Raw genomic sequence first — 18,266 nt, forward strand, 5'->3', positions numbered from 1 at the left:
CTTGACTTAAAGAGGAAAATAAGACTCCCTTACTGTGGGACAGGAAGAGTCTTAGAGGGCCAGGACTATAGTTAGACTTTTAGTCATGGCTCTTCTTCCTCTTTCCGTTCTGGGTATGTCTCCTTTATGCTCACCTGTGCTGCTGAACAAACCAGGTATAGCACTTCCTACCCCACTGAGTCCAATGAAAAGTTAATGGATGGTCTGTAATACAGAAGGTACAGCGGAAAACCAGCAGCAAAATGGCTAATGTGAAATAAACTTGGGCCAAATGACAAAAAGCCCTGAGAAAAAGGGGCAGTATCCACTGCTCCACCCTGGTGTCTTGGGAAGTGTGTGTGGGAGGTACAGGGTAACCTGTGAAGAGAGGTTCTGTGTCTCCTGGCTTCCTAATGCTCCTAATGTTCCCCTGTCAACCCTGGCTTTCTCTGCAATGCTTGCTTGTGCCAAGCCCCATTGAAGTAGAGATCCCTTCTACATGCAGATCAGCCTAGCTCCTTGGTAATGAGGAGAAATCAACACTTTTATAAGTAAAAGTCCTAGGGAACATGAATGTATAATATGAAATTACCTGAGTGGTTCTAAGATGGGAGTCCAAGCAACCAGATCCTGTGATGCAGTCAATAGCACAGGGCAGAGATCCCTCTTTTTCTGATTGTACAGAACAGCAAGGAGTTTAAACTGTACCATGGGAACTGATTTCCACTGGGTTGCGAGCAGAGGGAGAGATTTCTATGGAAGCTTTAATTCCAATCTTAGACAAGAAAAAGTCTTGTGTGTTTATTGCTTGTTTTGTATATTTATTAAAACTATTACCAAAAAAATAGGATCAGCTGGAAAAATATGTTGTTTACAAACTTACACACACTGACAGGAAAACATTCCCACCCTAAGGCCTAGCTTTATAAAGGTATTTAGGGATTGCTACATTCATTGTTGCAATGCCTAAGTCTCATTTCCCAAAGGAATTTAAGTACTTAGGAGCCAAAATTGCATTAAGAATGGATGGGATTTAGACTTTTAAGTGCCTAAATTTCTTTTGAAAATGAGTTTAGGCTCCTAAATCAGTTAGGCACTGCAACGCTGAGCACAGCAATGCCTAATACCTTTAAAAATCTGGGTCTGAGCTGACACTGGCATTCAGGGCAGTTGCAGATGCATGGTATCTCTCAGGCTTTGGCCCATAAGTAGGATAATACACTATCAGCCATCTTTTCTGTGTTCACAAGGTCTCTTCTACACACTCTACAAAGCAGTTCTTTGAAGAAATTGATCTTGAAAGCCATCACTCTTAGAGTTCATTCAAAAGCAGAAATGTTTCTGCAGCGATCACATCTTTGCATGTACAAACTAAAATGATCTCTGAAGTCTCTTGCACCAGCTCCTTACATTCTGAGATCTAATAATGAGTTACCAGCCTGAGCAATCCTCAGTGATTCTTCGCAAGGTTTAACTTGGATTCTTCACTTGGTGGGAGTTCATGTGCACACAACTCTGGCTATGAAGAGGACTTTGTAAGATTCTTTAATGTCTCCTTTCAAGGTGAGTACAGCTGCCACCATCAAAGGGTGATCCGGCTACAAACAAAGAATATGCAAGTGTAAGCAGTCCTCTTCATCTGGCACCTAGAGCCAAAAGTCTGATTTTGTAAATTATGCCTTTTTAATATCTTGAAGTTATCAGATGTGCCAGTTATGGTTATAGAGAATCTCTCTTAATAACTGCGCTAGCCTAATGAAAGCTGGGAATAACAGGGTACTCCTTCCTTAGTGGGGTGCATGACATCATCCGGTTACAGCCATGACAACAAGCTGGGTGTGACTGTGGCATACTGTGCTGTACTGTGGGTTTGGGAAGGAAATGGAGATCCTTCATCCATGAGTTGTGTAAGAGCCAGCTCTGGTCACCAGGAAGCCCTGAGTCAATATCAGGGCCTCATACCATGAACTCTAATACCTCTTGCACAGAATGACAGCAGCCTTCTACTTTTGGAAGATGCAAGTCATGCTGCCACCCCCACAGGGATCCCTGCGGACAGAGGGAGACTGAGAGAAGGAATAAGAAACATGTGAGGATGAGACAGAGAGGAAAATCTCAGCTTGTAGGGACAGTGTTGTAAACATATACCAAGGCCCTGTAGAAGGAAGCAAGGCAAACCCTGGTCCCTGTGGTGGTGCCACAAGAATTAATGGGCTTTGTTTGCAGTAAGGGAGATTTAGATTAGATATGACAAAAAAAATTGCTAACTCGAAGGATAATTAAGCACTAGTACAGGTTATCTAGGGAGGTTGTGGAGTTCCAGTCACTGAAGGATTTTAAGAATAGGTTGGACAAACACCTGTCAGCAATGGCCCAGGTATACTTGGTCCTGCCTCACCATGGGGGAGAGGGGGATAGGCGAGATAGCCTCTTGAGGTCCCTTCCAGCCCTGCATTTCTATGATTCCATGAAAGAGACAGGAATCCAGGGCTACCACAGCCTAGGTACTGCAGCATCATGCATTTAAATTTGTCTGTGCTTTCATATGATCAGGGCAGCAGAAAACCTTTTCTGTGTTGAAATCCAGTGTGAGAGAGCTTATCAAATGACTCCCCCCTAAGCAATCTGACCAAAGCAGTGACTTTAATTTAATTTAATACTAATAAACTTTTGGCTGAAAGGTGCTATGTAAGTGCAAAGATCTTAATGCCTCATATAAGGTATGCATGATTACGCCCTTCATTCTCATCTCATGGATGGATCAACTGAGGCACAGAAGTTATGTAGCAAGCTCCCAAGGTGACACACTCAGTCCTTGTTCTCAGTTCTCTAACTACCAGACCCTTTGTCCTGTTTTCAGACACTAACTTTAGCAGGTTTATTGTTATACCTTCTGTCCAAAGTGAGCTGCACTGATGATGACTCAAAGACTTGCTTCTGAGCTGATCCTGAAAGCTAGGGAGAATGTGCTCTGTTCCCTCCAGTCTACACTCATTTCAACAAACAACATGCTTTGGAAATGTTAACGTACATCAAAGTCAGCAGGTGGCACCCAAGAAACACTGATGCATTTGATTTGACCACGATCCACTGTTCCTTTAACAGGCTCGATGGTAAATCCCTTCTGCTGCAGGACTGGTAGGCTATCCAAACTGAACTCTACAGTCTGCAGCAAGGACAAGCACAGTTAGTGAAGTAGAACACACGCTGTTGGTTACAGCCAGCTCAGCTTTTGGATACAAAAGGCCTTTACTTATAGGCTACATCACCCTAACCTATAGAACTGTGCCTCCCACCTGCCGAACCTCTTGTGCTTTTGCTCCTGAGACATGAAAACAAGCAGTGAATTTAATGTGCTTGGTTGTCATGAAACACACTCTGGCTAAAAGGAGAGTGTCTAGGGATTTTCCATGAAATTAAACTAATTTGTTCTCTTGAAGTCTAATTTGTGGGGACCACAGTCAGGAGTGGCACCAGGGTTTTTGATGCCCTAAGCAGGGGTCCTTCCGCGCTCCCGGTCATTGGCGGCAATTCTGCGGTGGGGGGGTCCTTCCACACACCGGGGCACTTCGGCGGCGGGTGAAGGACCTGCCGCAGAATTGCCGCCAATGACCCAGAGTGCGGAAGGACCCCCCGCCGCCGAACTGCCGCCACGGGCGGCAAAATGCCACCCTCCCAAATCCTGGTGCCCAGGCAACCGCCTAGGTCACTTAAATGGAAGCGCCGGCCCTGACCACAGTCTGTTTTCATCATTCAATGAACAAACCCTGAAAGCTGCAGCTCAGTGTAAGTTCAGAATGTTGTTTATATAAACAGTTGTTGTTAACGTGAAAACTGCTAATTTGGTCTATATTCATACTTTTATTATGTATTTAAGAATTAGGGGAGCAATGTATTCAAATAATTGTATTATCCTCTTCTAATATCCTCCTGCTAATTCCTCGTCTCCCCTTGAAAAATAAACCTCTATCCTTTCAAGCAATACTAATGCTTTTATAATATGGTGTCAGGCTTAATGGAGATCCAGAAACTCATTTAATGTGGGATCTCTGCCGGCTCTGGATTCTCAAGAGCAGTTGGTAGCCATTTGCAACTGCTGACTCAATTTCTGAGCTGAGTTACACATACAAGTGCATTTTTCATTTTGTTTACCTTCTTCGATGCAAACTGAGCTGTCCGTATAGCCCCGATTTTCAGCTCCCTCACTGCCGGAGTCCCAGAGGTCTCTGCCTGGATGTACTCTAGGCTCAGGAGGAGGGACTTTGCTGGTTCTTCCAGCTCTAAACAGACATGGGTCAAGTTAACTTTAGAGCAGCCAATGAATGTTTGTCCCAAGTCAGGCATAAATGACTTATTGATCAGTTGGTCTAAGATGGTGTAAATTACATAGAAGGCACCAGCAGAGAGGCCAGTAATAGGAAAGTCCACCAACAAGAGTGTCTGAACAGTTCTTACCACACTTTGACCTGCATACCAATGGGTTGGAAGGAAGAGTGAATTTAAAGAAAGGTGAAGTCTAGTTAATTTGTGTCATCTTACACGTTCTTTGCTTTTTCTGTTTCATCCTTCTGTTTGGGCCCCTGAGCGTGTACGTTACACTCAGGTATATTCCTTTGCATCTTTAAATGGGTGTATTTTACATAACTCATCTGAATTTAAGCCCCTATCTTACATTCAACCCTCTTATTTAGTGTCTATTAGCTACTTCTAAGGTTTTTGTCTCTGAACTTTGGAATCCTGTAATTAGAGCAATGCTGAGGGTGCATACATGTGAGAATTTTATAAGCATTTTAAAGTAAATCTTCACTTACCATTTACAGAAATACAGCTAAAATACATTTGTGTTTTACTATTAGTTTATCCTTTTTCACATACTAAACTGAAAAATTTTCTAATCCACATGAGGTAAGGCCTGCCATTCATGTGGATGAGAAATTCTACTGCATTCGATTTAGAGAAAATTCTTCTCCTGATAAGTTTTTTTTTTCTGCCATTTTTATACTGAGTCAAACCCGTTCCATCATAATCTGCCCTTCTTTGGCATTTGACTCTGGTACCCGCATGCTGGAGGTGCTATCTCCTGTGAACTTTTTTTTAATACAAATGAAGACAGACAAATCTACAGTGATATAATTCTCCCACGTTAGAATTAGAATAGAAAAGGCAGGTTGTTACCTCCTTTTGCTGCTTCTTCAGACATGGGTGATGTTATAGCCAAAGATTCCAAGGGAACATCCAGTGGATCTCCTCCTTCCACAAACATCATATGGTTTCTTGCAGCACCCTTCAGCCAGATCTCACGAGCTATTTCCTAGGTAGGACAAGAACTCTGCAGATGCAGGTTACAGCCCAGGTTTTGATCTAATGGTAGTAATCTCGACACAACTGTACTAGCTGTCTAGAAACAATTGTATAATCTGTCTCAGTTGTTAGTAGGCACACTGGCCACTGAGCTCAGTCTCTCCTTTATGTATGCAATTATAACCCATGATGCAAGAGATCTTTGCCATCTTCATTCTGTAATCAGCTGTTGACTTGGTGGGGGACATGTATTTTCCTCAGCCTTTTTTCATTCTGTGGCAGAGTGCCTCTGTGATAAGGGGGAAACCATTCATCCTAGACCCCCAAGATGGGCAAAACTACCTGATATCAAATACGACCTGTCTGAGATTTGTGAAGCTGGGCCAGGTTTCAGGCACTCATCACTGATTTCATGGTTTTGAGTGTGGAAATCATGCACAATTCAACTCAGCCAAAATTAGATATCTTGCTTTATCCCTACCCGAAACTCTGGGAATGCAAACTCACCTGAAATGTTTGCAGTCACCTCTTTACTTGCAGTCCTGACAGCAGCCACTAGGTGACACTCCTTGCTAACTGTTGCCTAGCCTCTCATGGGAGTGTGGGACTATCACCCAGAAGTTGCTCATCTGTGCATTCTGATTTTGGCTTCTGTTTAAGCTCAGTCCCTGTGCCACAGATGGACCACTCCTTCCCCATGCAGAAGAACAGCAGAGCAGCTTCACAGTAGAAAGAGTAGCCTCTATTGCAGAAGGGCTTTTGGGGCATGGGCTCTGCAGGAAACGATCCACTATCCCAGTCCCTTCATCAGGTTCTCTGCACTGGGCACCTATGTGAAGCTGTGCTCAGCAATTCACAAGGTTATGTGCAGGTTCTCCACAATTTGCCCAGCTGTGAAGTGGGGTTATGTAGGGAGAAGAGGGATCTTACTCCAAGTCATTGTGAATTAATTAGGAAATACAGTTATTTCCACTCCTGATAGAATCCCAATGCCCATGCTGATAAATTCAGTTTGAGTCAGATGGCACCTTTAGATTTAACAATCCAGATGCCCTGAGGTTGCCTTACCTTGCCAAAGAGCACAACCTTGAGGCAGTCAGAGTAATACAAACTTTCATGGTCTGGACTGAAGGTAACAGTGAAATCCTGACTCTTCCCAGGCTCAATTACGCCCTCTACTGGAAATATGTTGAACACACTTAAACCACTGTAGTTCTGTGTACCTGGAAGAGCAAAAAACAACAGAAATATGAGGATGACAGAAGGAAAGCTTTGTTCTACTACTTTTTTTTTTTTTTTTAATATTTCAATCTTGGGTCCTTTTTGTCCCAATGGTAAATGAGTAAAATTTCTGATGCATGTTTATGCAGCAAAGTCGGAAATCTGGGTGTTAAAAAGCCTACCTGGAACCACCTGTGAGGTTTTTCAAAATACCCATTTCCCTAGAGGAATTGGAGAAGTGCCATTAAACCATTCTTACTTTCTAGTATTAATTACACATAGATTGATCTTGCTTCTTGATGAGTAATATACTGAGTGGGTTTAACCAGATCTCAGCAATAGAGCCTTCTTACCTGGGAATGTTCTCTTAGGCTAAGTAAAGTTGTACCAACCAGGAACTAATTTTTAACACATTTGCTATTAGTGAAGCAAATACTGTCCTTACTTACGGTGTTGTGACCTCCCCCACCGCTGTAAGGCTTCAGTGGAGCTGAATGGACCAAACACAAGGCAGAATTTGGAAAAACTATTTACCAACAAAATCTGTCCGTCCTGGGGGACACATGATGAAGAAGGGAAGTCTCTGCTGCTCTTTGTCCCTTGTTTGTGAGAGTGACTCTAGTTTGATGGAGTATCTCAGGGGCAGAGTGGAAGTGTTCTGTATCTGGAGGGAGTCATTGATACAACAGTATTTTAATTGGGGAATTGATTTTAAACCCTATAGGATGTGTATTGTCCAAATGGGCTGAAATTGTTTATTGCATGCCCAGGTGCCATACATGGTGCATATTGGTTACTATTATCCACAGTCCATTCTTCCTGTCAAACAGCACAGAGCTTTTTCCACTCTTAGAACCCATCTGCAGGAAATACACACTAGTTGCTTCCCATCAAAGCTTTGTGGTGCCTGTACAGTGAAAGACTTTATAGACTAACAGTTTGCTTCTAGCACTTGGCCTGTTCACTAGATTTGAGATTAGCCCTGTGGAAATCTACAGCAGATGAATGAATCAATTAACCTGTTCTCCAGCCTACCTGGGTAGTCCCTAGCAGGGCACATCCCCCTCCCATGGAGACAGGAGGCAGGCACAACTAGGGTGGCTGCAAAGGGGAGCATCTGGGAGGGAAGGGCAAGTAATTCTGCTGCTGATGCTTGAGGGGCCATTTATGATGTCCTTCACCCTTGTGTGTACTGGACAGAACCAGGGAGAAGAGCATTCAAGAGGTGCTTTTTAAAAGTGCAGTAAGACCCTCCCCCCTTCCCAGTGCCTCTGTAGGCAGAACTCCCACAAGCAGTGCCGAGTCAGCTCAGCACCCTTGCCAGGTAGAAGTGCCATTGGCCCTTAAGAGTCTCCGCTTCTAATGAACTCACTCAACTACCAGTTTGTCACTGGTGTTCATCACAGGCTTAAAAGCTAAAATGCTTAATGAAGCAACTTACTGCTCAGCATAACATCCTGTCAGGAAACTCTCTTACATGCTTCTGACCAACTAGGAATGGTACTGACCCACCACTAATCAGGTCTTTCAACTCAATAGAAGGGAGTTTCCACTAGGTCAGAATTTACCTTGAATGTGGAAGTGACCTTCTCTTTGGCTATGACATATCCCATATCGAGCATGTCTCCTTCCACAGAACAAGCAATTGATGGAGCCACCCCCTGGCCAGTAATACTGAGGGTCAAGGTGCCTTTTATGCTCCTGATATCCAGAGTTTCAAAGAACTGCAAAGAAGGATGTTCATATTAGTCAACTGTAACAGACACTTGCTTTAGAATTTCAGGATACAATACAAAGCCAGGGCTAAATGCCAGCTGGGTGCTGTGCATAGGCACTTGGCAATGGGAATGGAATGGGAATACCCCAGTCCTAGCTTCTCATAATCACATCCCAGGTCCTTTGTGGAAGCATCCACAGAGAGGATAGTTTCAGGGCTTAGGGGCCATTGCGTCACTTATCCGTGGGCATGCCCATTGACTGACTGGCATTCGGCCTGTGCTGGGGTTAGAAGTGGGGCTAGGACTTGTTCACACTGGAGCTGGATTTGTAGTACTGTATGTGAGTGTCTGGGCTTGAGGGCACTTAAACAGCAAGCCAGAATTTGGCCCTACTTTCTTATTCTGATTCTGAGAGTGCTTATATCTCCTTACCTAAGAAATCTCGCGGGATGAGGGGCTGGATGCTCAAAAGGAGTTAGGCGTAAAATCAGTGGGAGTTAGGAGGCTAAATAGAAGTTTGGAGCCTACCTCTTTCTGAGCATCCAGCCCTGGACCTATAATGGCACACGTAACGAAGGCGGCACACAAGCTCTTTTCAGTGGCACTCTCACTGCTGGGTCCGTCCTGGCCACCAGTCTGGGGGGGCTCTGCATTTTAATTTAATTTTAAATGAAGCTTCTTAAACATTTTAAAAACCTGATTTACTTTACATACAATAATAGTTTACTTCTATATTATAGACTTAGAGAAAGAGACTCTCTAAAAACGCTAAAATATATCACTGGCACGTGAAACCTTAAATCAGAGTGAATAAATGAAGACTTGGCACACCACTTCTGAAAGGTTGCTGACCCCTAATCTCTAATGTAGTCTCCCAGGGAGAATGACCTCACTGTGATACCAATGTGCTAAAGAACACAGCTTATCTGACTGCCCATTATTAGAACAATATTAAGCTGCTGTCAATATTCTGATAAGGGTCAGGCTCCTATAGAGCCATGCACATTGCCGAAAGACAATAGAGAGCCCACTACATATGTCTTTAGACTGCACTGTTGTGCACTGTGCTGTGCATCAGCTGCCTACTTTCTCCACCCAGAATGGCTGCATTTCAGAGAGGCTGTCTGTGTAGTTTGCAAAGCATTGTGGGATGGAAAAAAAGAACAGGAGCCACAAGTACTCCTGTTCTTTTTGTGAATACAGACTAACACGGCTGCTACTCTGAAACCAGTCATTTTGCTAGGAAAGACATTCCATAAATGAATATAATTCCCCCTGGGAAAAAATGTTAAAATCAGGTCTTAACCAGTCAAACATGTCCCAGAACTTCTTCACCATGAAAATTCTTGATTTTATTATTTGTGCACCAGTATTGACATTATTTTACAAGTATATTTTTGGGTAAGTCTTGCATTTTTTAATGCTTCTGATTGCTTAATTATTATCCATGTGTCTCCCCATGTGTAAAATAGTTTCATATATATATATAAAAAATATTTACTCACCAATTTACTCTCATTTGGACAAAAAGAGATGAAGAGAAACTGGTTTTCCCCTGGCTCAAGAGTGCCAACTGGACTGACCAATAGGAAGGGCCCATTGGGGTTCAGGATGGAGAATCCTAGCTGAAATGTTGCAACTCAAGGAAATGCAAGTTTATAGGTGACAAACTGAGGGTACAAGAGCAGGATTTAAAGATAATTCAAACCAACCTGTTGTCTATTAGCTTTTTTAGGGTTAGTGAGCTAGACCAAATAAAATAAAAGCCAACCCAATTCTTTGCCCAATACTCAAATGTCTGAAACAAGGTTTTTTTCTGTTAGAAAAACTTGTAATAACTTTCCTGCAGCTCTGTCCCTAGGTTTTGCCTGGGGTGGGACACATGCAAATTAAACCAGCATATGAGAGATGATGTTCTCTCAGATTTTTCTGGCCCTGTTTAGACTTGGCAATACTGGAAGCCTAGAGAACAGCCTTTTCTAACTGAAGATTTCCAGAAGTTGGGAGAAGTGTTGAGCAAAAACTTGGCTTTTGGCTCTCTCTGCTTGTGTGTGTCATGTTGGTGCTGGAGTTGGCTGCATTGCTAGTAGCTTTGCTCTTTTAGAAAGGGCTGAAGCATGACCATGAAGAGCCTCTCAAGTCTGTTTTTTAAATAGAGATTTGCCAGCAGAAAAGTGCATAGTGAGAATTTTGCAAAAGCATTTAGATTGGAAGGGGTCTTCCAAAGTTCATTTCTTCCAGCGCCGCAGAATAGATTTTTACAATCTATCTAGCTGTGAAAGATGGGCACCACATCTGAACTACAGTCTCCATTAAAGGTAATTTTACAATCCTAATGATGAACAATTCTTGCAGAAATAGGCCCAAAGTCAACAGTGACTGAATAGTGGATTGTGGGGACTGAACACTCCAGTCAAGGATACTGCTAGCTGCTCCTGGGAAATGTTCTGTATTGTAATCCGTTTGATTACTCTGTGGCCTAAAATGTATAAAAACAACACTTTCAGAAATGTTACTGTAATCAACCAGTAAGAGAGACCACTAAATTGGACACTCCAGTTTCTAAATCCAATGCTGCCTAGGGCCATCTTTAGTTATGGTGTCACAGTATTCATTGCACTCCAGTGTGAGACAGAATGACCAGGAAATAAAACCACCAATGTTAACTCCAAGAATGAGACAGAAAAAAGTTCTGACGTTAGTGACAGACTGATCCTTTCTTTCAAGAAAGAAATCAACAAATGTGACACTTCTAGTATCTCCCAGTCTTTCAAGGAAAAAGGTCAGATACCACTCAGGTGGCTGTTTAAAAGCATTTTCAAGGTATGAGACTTTTCACTCTTCATCTACTGTGTTTTTACCTTAGTGGGATTTCTTAAATGTGGTATTTATAAACCAATATTTTACAGCTAGGCTGGTTGTGATGAAGGTTCCATGTATTAAAAGGCTGTCCTGCAGAGGCTAGACCTGTCAATGACCACATTGTATTCTCCAAATACTACTTAGCTAGGAAATTATATCCAGGAGGGAAAAATTCATCTTCACAACCCATTTTACTAGTGGATTTGTTTTTAACAAAGGTTGTTACAAAAGACCATAAAACCTCAAAGAAGAATCGTTAGGAGTAGTTTGAGTAATATTTCATTGCATCAGATCTCCATGCATGACTCTTCATATGAGAAATACAGTTCACTCCCACTTTTTCCTCTGCTAAATGTTCACTGCATTTCTGGGGCTGGTGTACAGTGAACGAACATAGGTGGTCTCCATTAGGGCTACTAATTACATCTCTAGGCATCAGATGGGCTCTTAAGAACCTTAAATGGTTATCTGGGCTCCTAATTACCCATTTGTGTGACTACATCTGGCCTAATTTAGACACCTATGTTTGAAAATTGATCCTACAACAAGTAAGAAAATCATAACAAAACTACATTTAAAAGGAATTAAAGCCAGACAGAAAAACCTCAAAAGTTGAATTCTAACTTCGTACCTACTGCGACCTCCCCAAAGTTGATGATGTTTTTTCCATTATTTGAAGTGACCACAACAGATGGTGCTACAGCAGGACAGTGCAACTCTAGGTACAAGGTGTTATAAGGACTAGGGAGATGGAAAAAAATGTTTGGTGTTAGATCATAAAATTTGCTCCTACTCTATGCAGGAGGGGGAAAAGCATTATGTCAGTGTTAAAGAGAATGTATAATTCTTGGCTTCTTACATCTGCATAGACAGAAGAGGTGGACTGAATCTGGCACATAAACTTTACATAGTAAATATTCTCTAAGGTACTTTGATATTAGCAGGCTTGATTCTGATCTCAGTTATGCTGGTATACTGTCTAAGTTATTCCACTGATTTATGGGGCAATTAAGATCAGAATCTGGCCTTTTCCCCAAAAAACAAATGAATAGTTTTTCAACATGTGTCCCTACTTTCTTCTGAGTTTTCTGGTCCATCATAAATTGCCTTCATATGGTTTCATGCTGCTCATTTATACAGTACCTGTACTTTAGATTTTCAGATCCTATCTTTTCATCAATATCTCCACTTGCAACAAAGCAAGGTATGATGTATCTCTCAAACTTTCCTGTGAAATTCCTAGTCAGGGAATACTGAGCTGCAACATATTCTTCAGAGCTAGAGAGTACAAGAATATAGTCATAAGAAGAAAGCAAAAATAATGTAGTAACACAGCAGTCTAGTACTAAAGCCAGCAAGCAGAATATTACATTGCAGACCCGACTTACTAAGTATTTGCATTTACTGTTTATTGATCGTTAATTGTTTAAATGTGGACTTTAGCAGTAAAGCTGTGTACTCATTTGTTACAAAGCAATGGATCTGCTCGACAGAGGGTGGTGTTGAATAAGTAGTTTGCTTTTCTGCCCATGTCACGGAGAACAAAAATTATTAACTCGGATACTTAATGTCACACTAGAGAAGATAAAACACTTTTTAGTTTGATTCTCCTATGCTAGATTTTCTAGTGAAAATCCATTTTGCAAACATTTTCATTGCATCTTTTTATATTCCAGTAATATTTCTAAATTACATATTTCTATGATAGAGTATGTCTGGCAATGCCTCCGAATTCTCAAATATGCATTTCCTTTGGAATGAATTGTGTAGTTACAGTATACTTAAACAATTCATGTTTAAAAATATAAGTTTGTTATATGCTGGTAGTTAATGGATTGCACTAAATATGTAATTCTTGTCAAAAGCATGTAGGGCCCAATTCAGCAAAGCACATAAGCATGTGCTTAACTTTAACATACGAGTGGTTCTATTGACTTCAGTGGGACTACTCAGATACTTGGGACCACTTACTTAATTAAGTTAAGCACATGCTTAAATGCTTTGTTGGGTCAGGGCCCTCAAGCATTGGACTTTCTTATTAGATGGTATAAAACTAAATAAATAAACTGCTAAGTACCACATGAAATAAATGTTAATTCTCTGTCAACTGACCTGCATGCTGCAAAATGACTACCTGGAACCTATACACTAAAGCATTGTTATATTTCCCAATCGGTGAATTTCGCCCTGTCCTAGTGGTGGTTGTCTAGACTATATGCCATTTAACTGCCAAATTAAGGCGTCAGTGGGTCTTGAGGCAGTGGGCATGAGCCTTGTGCTGCCTGGGGTGAATTTTACTCAATACAAATGCAGCTAATTTATTTGGAAGAGGTGAATCATTCGCTGTCAGTTTCTGTTGTTAAAATGTTTAATCGGTCTCCTACCTGAAAACCAGGCCAACTGTCCTTTAAATTGGTATTGTGGTTGGTTCAGCTGAGTTATAGTACAGCCATGTTTAATGCTACATCATACATTCTTTCAAGCCCGCAGCTCTGCTATTTGATCTATAATGAGGGATTCTCTGCCTTGCAGGAGAGGTTATGATAACAGTGTAGATTAGAAGCATTGCTAATTTTGGAAATAACTTTTGTAATAAAGAAAAAGGCCAGTTCTCCCCTAAAGTTAGATTGCTCACTCACACACAGGGATTAATACATTAATGAAACCAATGTGGCAAATGGCAGTTGTTCGCTACCCGGTAGAAGCTGCTGCTACTGACTTACTTGGTTTTGATTTCTTCTGGTTTTGGTGGCTCAAAGCCACTGCTAGCAGCTGCATGTTTACTGCTTCTGACCCTCAAAGGCTGTCTCAAAGCAGCAAAACTTGGTTTCTTTCCATCCTTCTTTCCTGCCACAGTTTCGTCTTTCCTCTTCTATAAATGTGTATATATAAATATAACATGCACTTGATACTTCAAAGCTGCCTAAGTAATTTGGACATCCAATTCCTATTAAAATCCCATAGGTGGCTACAAATTAGTATAGATCAGGTTCTCAGACTTCATTGCACTACACAGTCCGAGGAGTGGGGACGAAGCCTGAGCCTGCCCAAGCCCTGCTGCCCCAGGTGGGGTGGGGGCCAACGCCCAAGTCCCAGGCCTTGGGCAGGGGGGCCAAAGCCCAAGCCCCGGGCGGGGGGGGCTGTAAGCTGAGCCTCGCCACCCAGGACTAAAGCCCTCAGGCTTCGGCCCTGGGTGGTGGGGCTCGGGCTTTGTCTTCAGCACCAGGCCCCAGATCCACTTTGGGGTCCTGGCCCACAGTTGAGAACCACTGTTATACATTATTCTGTGGAGATGCTCCAGTCAGGGGTCATGGCTCCACTGAGTGAATGCTGCTGCAAACATACAGCAAAAAGACAGTCTCTGCCCCAGAGAACTCCCAATCTAAATATATAAAAAGAGGTGACAGATGTCTGTAACCAAAACCATACGATAACAGCGATACAATTATGAATTAGGGCAATAAGCAATGGATACAGTGTTCAAATAAAATAAAGTGAAATTAGACAATTCAAGCTCAGAGGACAAATCGTCTGCTGGAGTAAATAAATGCAGCTCTATTGACTTCAATGGAATTTTTTTAATTTACTGTAGGGAATTGGAAATCTGACCCCATTTTCAAAAGTGCCTAAGTCACTAAGGTGCACATCTCATTTTCAAAAGTCTCTTTTAGGCACTTAGGAGCGCCTAAGGAACTTACAAATCAAAGTCAATTTTCAAAAGCCAGTCAGGTGCTTTCAAAAATGTTACCCCATATTTATTTATTAATCCAGTCCGCTGATTGCGTTAACTGCCACTTTGTACTGCTAACCTCTGGTATAAAATTCTTGGCTTCATTTATTGTATTTTTAATTGAAAATAATTTTATGCTAAATAAGTTAGTGCTGTAGAAATGAGGTTGATTTTCCTTTGAGAGTGAGTATATTGATTTTTAACTGTTCTTACTTGCATTTCTGATTCACAAATCTTCTTCAGCATTGTCCTTTTTGCATCTGCCCTGCACAGCATCTGAACTGCCTCTTCTCTGATTAGCTGCTCTGACAACACTGGTCTGAAGTACACTTGTATCAAGCATTTCTAGGGTAGAAAGTTTGCACACAATGAATGACATTGGGCTGCTAATTAACATCAGTGGCTAAGGGCAGAACTTGGCCCTTGCTTATTTGTAACTCCCACCAAAATCAACAGAAGCTGAGAGCATGAGTTTGAGAGCAGATTTTGACACTGGATACCTTGGCCCTTTTTTGTAAGGGAGCCAGGCGAATTAAAGAAAAGGGCTAATAGTACCTGTGTTTTAAAAAGTCCACAGTGCTGCAACAGTGTTAGATTACCACCAGTTTGTCTACATTTAAGTGCCTTTCAGGTAAATAAATCATGCGATTACATTGATGCAAATTTGTCCATGAGTAAAGTTACGTGTGCTTGTTTGCATCATTGAGCTCTAGATTTCCATTAAAAGTGTTCTTTAAGCTCAGTGTACAAAAATGAATTCATTATAGGACTGGCACAGTATATTTTGGGACTTTAATTACAAGGTACTAAGTTTGTAAGGATATAGATGATCATAAGATTTTATCTTTTGTATTCAAATACTTGACATACTCAGAATGAATTTACCTTCCCTGGTAAAACTGTCCCAACAGAAGGCATAATTGTCACAGGAGAATCTTCTGGCACAAGGAATTCAAAGGAAGTGGGTCCAACAGGGGCAATTTCCCCTTTGCCGATCCTTGGGACAGCATGAGTAAAGCAGTTGAGGCTCACATGTGCATTTATTACATACAGTGTTGCTGTAGATACATCATTTAAAGCTGTTGCTGCAAACTTGACTAAGGAATGAGACAACTCAAGAGGTGGGTGGACTCCAACTGCTTTGCATGACAGCTTGAATTGTCTAAAAATAAACACACCATAAATTGTCTCAGCACAAACAGAGCATCTTAAACAGCCCAGAAGCCTGGGGACCTGATTCTGCAGCTCTTATTCAAGCAGTATTCCTATTGATTGCAATGGCAATTTTGCCTAAGGATGGCACAATGAGGCAAATATGGTATTTGTTTTAAAATGTGCAGCTCCCTAGAGAGGCTGTACCTGAATTGTATCTCTGAATAGAAATGCAACGAGATGTCATCTGAAAGCTTGTGCCGTATGCCTTCACTATTATGCAGCATCACCTGGCATAGATGATGAGTGTCTTCAGAAGAAACATACACACGACCAATGTAAAGCTTCAGTAATTCCAACAAGAAAAGGGATTGGGAGGAAGTTGCAGGTAAAGAAAATAAGAGGCAAATTTATAGCTGGAGGCATATGATATCGATGGACTTGGGTGAGGCAGGAGGAGAGTCAGCAAAAAGGCAACAAATTAACTCTGTAAAGACTTGAACCTGGCAGGCAGGCACTGAGCACCTCTTGTACGACGCAAAGCTTCTGCCTCTGCCAATGTACAGACAACCTAGACTCTGGGACTTAGTTATCAGATTCTGATCTTGACTCTAGAACTCCACCATTGATTCAGAGTAACACTTCTACCTTTACTCATTTGTGTTTCCAGATTCTTAACATACCGATTAATTTCTGACTTGCAGGTCAGCTCAAAACTGTATTCCTTTGCCTTGTTGGCTTTGAAGATTATGTCCAGGTTCAGGCTTTCCAGGGGGAGGAGAATTCCAAATCCATCACTTGGTTGAATTTCTACAAACTTCAAAATGACAAAAAGAAATCTCATGTGTTACAATGTAACAAAGGGTCAGGGCACCAGAAACACATGCCTGAGGAACTTCGGCCCAAGACACTCATCTGAGGATAGTGTGTGTCTGTGAGTGACTAGAATTCTGTGCAGACTTCTAGTTCTAGAATAACTTGAAAGGTTGCAATTTCAATTTGCCTTTCCTGCTGCAATTGATTTCTCATCTTGGACAACATGTGACCATGCCGTAAAAGTCTATCACCTCAGATTTCAATGGAGTTAACATTTGAGAAAGGACTTCCTTGCAGGCTTTCTGCTGACTTATTGTCCATGGTAACCACATTATTCTTATGTAGCTATTAGGGCTGTCAATTTTTAATTAAGTTAACTCACGCAATTAACTCAAAAAATTAATCATGATTAATTTCAGTTTTAATTGCACTATTAAACAATAGAATACCAATTTAAATTTTATTACATATTTTGGATGTTTTTCTACATTTTCAAATATATTGATTTAAACTACAACACAGAATACAAAGTGTAAAGTGCTCACTTTGATAAACAAAAGAAATAGTATTTTTCAGTTTACGTCATACAAGTACTGTAGTGCAATCTCTTTATTGTGAAAGTGCAACTTACAAATGCAGATTTTTTTTGTTACATAACTGCACTCAAAAACAGAACAATGTAAAACTTTAGAGCCCACAAGTCCACTCAGTCCTACTTCTTGTTCAGCCAATCCCTAAGACAAACAAGTTTGTTTACATTTAGAGGAGATAATGCTGCCTGCTTCTTATTTACAATGTCACCTGAAAGTGAGAACAGGGGTTCATATGGGACTTTTGTAGCTGGCTTTGCAAAGTATTTACATGCCAGATATGCTAAACATTCGTATGCCCCTTCATGCTTTGACCACCATTCTGGAGGACATGCTTCCATGCTGATGACACTCGTTAAAAAAATAATGCATCTATTAAATTTGTGACTGACCTCCTTGGGGGAGAACTGTATGTCTCCTGTTCTGTTTTATCTGCATTCTGCCATATATTTCATGTTATAGAAGTCTAGGATGATGACCCAGCATGTTGTTCATTTTAAGAACACTTTCCTTGCAGATTTGACAAAATGCAAAGAAGGTACTAATGTGAGATTTCTAAAGATAGCTACAACATTTGATCCAAGGTTTAAGAATTTGAAGTGCCTTCCAAAATCTGAGAGGGATGATGTGTGGAGCATGCTTTCAGAAGTCTTAAAAGAGCAACACTCCAATGCAGAAACTACAGAACCTGAACCACCAAAAAAGGAAATCAACCTTCTGCTGGTGGTATCTGACTCAGATGATGAAAACAAACATGCGTCGGTCTGCCCTGCTTTGGATCATTGATTCAGAACCCATCATCAGCATGAACACATGACCTCTGGAATGGTGGCTGAAGCATAAAGGGACATATGACTCTTTAGCACATCTGGCATGTAAATATCTTGCAATGCTGGC

General features: G+C 41.4%; 1 protein-coding gene across 1 annotated transcript in view; it reads right to left on the reverse strand.

Moving 5' to 3' along the window:
- Positions 1–787: 787 nt before the first annotated feature.
- The window catches only part of CFAP74 (cilia and flagella associated protein 74), a 95,468-nt gene continuing 77,989 nt past the window's right edge, over positions 788–18,266 (reverse strand). Inside the window, 15 exon segments of the mRNA XM_030537518.1 lie at positions 788–1,577; positions 3,011–3,145; positions 4,132–4,259; positions 5,155–5,290; positions 6,349–6,503; positions 7,036–7,165; positions 8,070–8,225; positions 9,725–9,844; positions 10,643–10,698; positions 11,713–11,822; positions 12,225–12,359; positions 13,805–13,953; positions 15,025–15,156; positions 15,697–15,973; positions 16,647–16,780. Coding sequence (XP_030393378.1) covers positions 1,479–1,577; positions 3,011–3,145; positions 4,132–4,259; positions 5,155–5,290; positions 6,349–6,503; positions 7,036–7,165; positions 8,070–8,225; positions 9,725–9,844; positions 10,643–10,698; positions 11,713–11,822; positions 12,225–12,359; positions 13,805–13,953; positions 15,025–15,156; positions 15,697–15,973; positions 16,647–16,780 — 2,052 coding nt within the window. The 3' untranslated portion in view covers positions 788–1,478.

The sequence above is a fragment of the Gopherus evgoodei genome, chromosome 18 (genome assembly GCF_007399415.2).
Source record: "Gopherus evgoodei ecotype Sinaloan lineage chromosome 18, rGopEvg1_v1.p, whole genome shotgun sequence".
NCBI classification, from domain to species: Eukaryota; Metazoa; Chordata; order Testudines; family Testudinidae; genus Gopherus; species Gopherus evgoodei.